The 2,190-nt window shown below is 40.1% G+C and overlaps 1 protein-coding gene across 1 annotated transcript; it reads right to left on the bottom strand.

Annotated features, from left to right (window-relative positions):
* Positions 1–233: 233 nt before the first annotated feature.
* On the bottom strand, positions 234–1,505 carry LOC138013431 (uncharacterized). The gene has a single exon (XM_068860516.1). It carries the CDS (start codon positions 1,326–1,328, stop codon positions 525–527), a length of 804 nt encoding a protein of 267 aa, XP_068716617.1. The 5' UTR covers positions 1,329–1,505; the 3' UTR covers positions 234–524.
* Positions 1,506–2,190: the final 685 nt, after the last annotated feature.

Genomic DNA, 2,190 nt, shown 5'->3' with positions numbered 1-2,190 from the left:
CGAAAGAATAAGCCCACAAATTAGAAAGAGACTCGCCGATCAAAAAATTTAGCATAGACTGAGCATCCTCAAACTTAATTTTGGACTTATTCACAAAGAAATTAACATGCCTAAGATCCAATATAAGCCTCTTCTTACGACTTGACTGTACAGAAACAGACAATGGGTTAACCACATCAGGCGGGCGAGTACACGAAACAATAGAGCCAACCCTAAGTAACTCCTGAATAGCGGATTCTACAAAATCACTCTCACCCAAAGCTGAGCGATTATTATTAAGAAAAACAATTGTAGGTTCCCGTGAAAAGGGAATCTTATAACCAAAACTTAAGGTATCTAAAATAAACTTAGAGGCACCAATGCTTTGCCAAAAGGAAATATTAGCTTTAAGCCTACCCTTAACAATAACTGGACTAGAGCCTTCAAAATATTCTGCAAAGTAAGAATCAAGAGAAATGTGATCCAAGTCAAAGTCAAAGTCAGAGTACTTATCTGGACCCAATCGTGCAAGAACATTTGCCAAATCAGACGGTGGTTGACTTTGTAGACGTTGAACTGGCGGCAGTGCTGGGGAGACTAGCTCTTGTTTTGTAGAACAAAGGACAGGCTGGCGAATTAGACCAGTGTCCTCGCTGATTGCAGTTAAAGCAGATGTCAGAAGGCTGGACGTGTCGGGCGGCACGAAAGGGCTGATGAAAATAAGAGCGGTGAGCAGAAAATGGAAAAGACGTAACAGCAGAAGTCGAAGATCCAGGGACTTGTACAGCCTGAAAATCTCGGAATTTAGCAGCATTTGAGAACCTTGAAACACGAGATTTGCCGGAAGACTTCTGCTTAATCTTGGTAAACGCACGACGCTCAGCTGCCCGAAGTTTCTTCTCGTCTTCCGAATTTTCAGCGAGTTCGTCGGACTCATATTCTTCAACTGCAGCCCAGCCAGCGGGACTTTTATCAGCAAAGCGGATCAACTTAATGCGTTTCTCAAGATCAGACTTGGCCTTTTGGAGATGTTCTTGAACAGCCAGCAGGTTTCCCTCGGACAGATTAGAGATAGCCAGATCAAGGCAATCAAGGAGCTGTGTATTAAACTCAAACTGGATTCTGTTACCTTTAAATTGAAGTGAACTAGCTGCCTTAGAGTCTGTTTTCAATTTCTTTAGTTCTCGCCGAGTTTCCACCTCGCGTTCGTCCAAGGAGCGCTTGAAATCGCCAAATGTTTTCTGCAACTTCGAATCAAGAAGGGAAGAAATCAGCGAGATCGTCTCGGAATTAGAAAAGTCTATCTGTTGAGGTTGGAATGATGCAGTTTCCGGCGGTGGATTAGACATAGCACGAAAATAAACTAAAAACAAAATTTCCGAAATGAACTGATCAAAAGCGGAGATGCCGTCGAAGTGACAACTCCTAACGGACAAACTCCTTAAATATTAACTACTTAGCATAAATATGTAACCTGCATGCCAACGAAATCTACATACCAGCACAAAACTATCTTACAATAACAACGTGAAAAATTATATATTTACGTGGTCTTTCTGTTTTTTTTTTGTGTTTATTAATTGTTAATAAATTAGGCCCTTTTGATTCGGTGTTCGTGTTTCATCAGGGTTTCCAAACAATCGAACACAATAAAAGCTCTCGGCCTTCGGCCCCGTGCTTTTTCATCAGTTTTCTCGTGTTTGGAAATCCTGATGAAACACTCGCCCTTGTTTATGAAATATTACTTGAAATGATAATTATATATGTTTAAAATAATATTGACAAAAGCCATGTGCATATAAAATATAAATTCGATAAAATACTTACCTAAAATTATTAATTAATAAATTACAATAAGAGCACGAACCATGAAAGATTTAATTTTTCTTAAAATATTTGATAAGGACCAAAGTCTGATCTTGGTTGGTTACCTGGCAGGTCGGAGATCACCATAGTAACCACAGGGTGCACGTGTGATCATAATTAATTAATTTAAAGTTCACCAGTGTCAGCACTTTGACTCCTTCAATTTGACTACTGTCTGTTTTGGTGTTATGTAGTCTCGTCGATCGGTAGTCCATTCAGAAGATTACGCCAAGCCGACCACATTGATGAAGGAAAAGTCAGACCACATGTAAAACTCCGGGAACTCCATGCCTCCATGCCTACTCTTTTCGACTAGTATGAGGGATTTTTGACGTCCTACAGAGT

This window comes from Montipora foliosa, chromosome 8 (assembly GCF_036669935.1).
Source record: "Montipora foliosa isolate CH-2021 chromosome 8, ASM3666993v2, whole genome shotgun sequence".
NCBI classification, from domain to species: Eukaryota; Metazoa; Cnidaria; class Anthozoa; order Scleractinia; family Acroporidae; genus Montipora; species Montipora foliosa.
This window is presented reverse-complemented; position numbering and strand designations above follow the sequence as displayed.

What these genes read in the sequence shown, in the direction of transcription:
- LOC138013431 (XM_068860516.1), bottom strand. Translation starts at nt 1,328, where the DNA reads ATGTCTAATCCACCGCCGGAAACTGCATCATTCCAACCTCAACAGATA.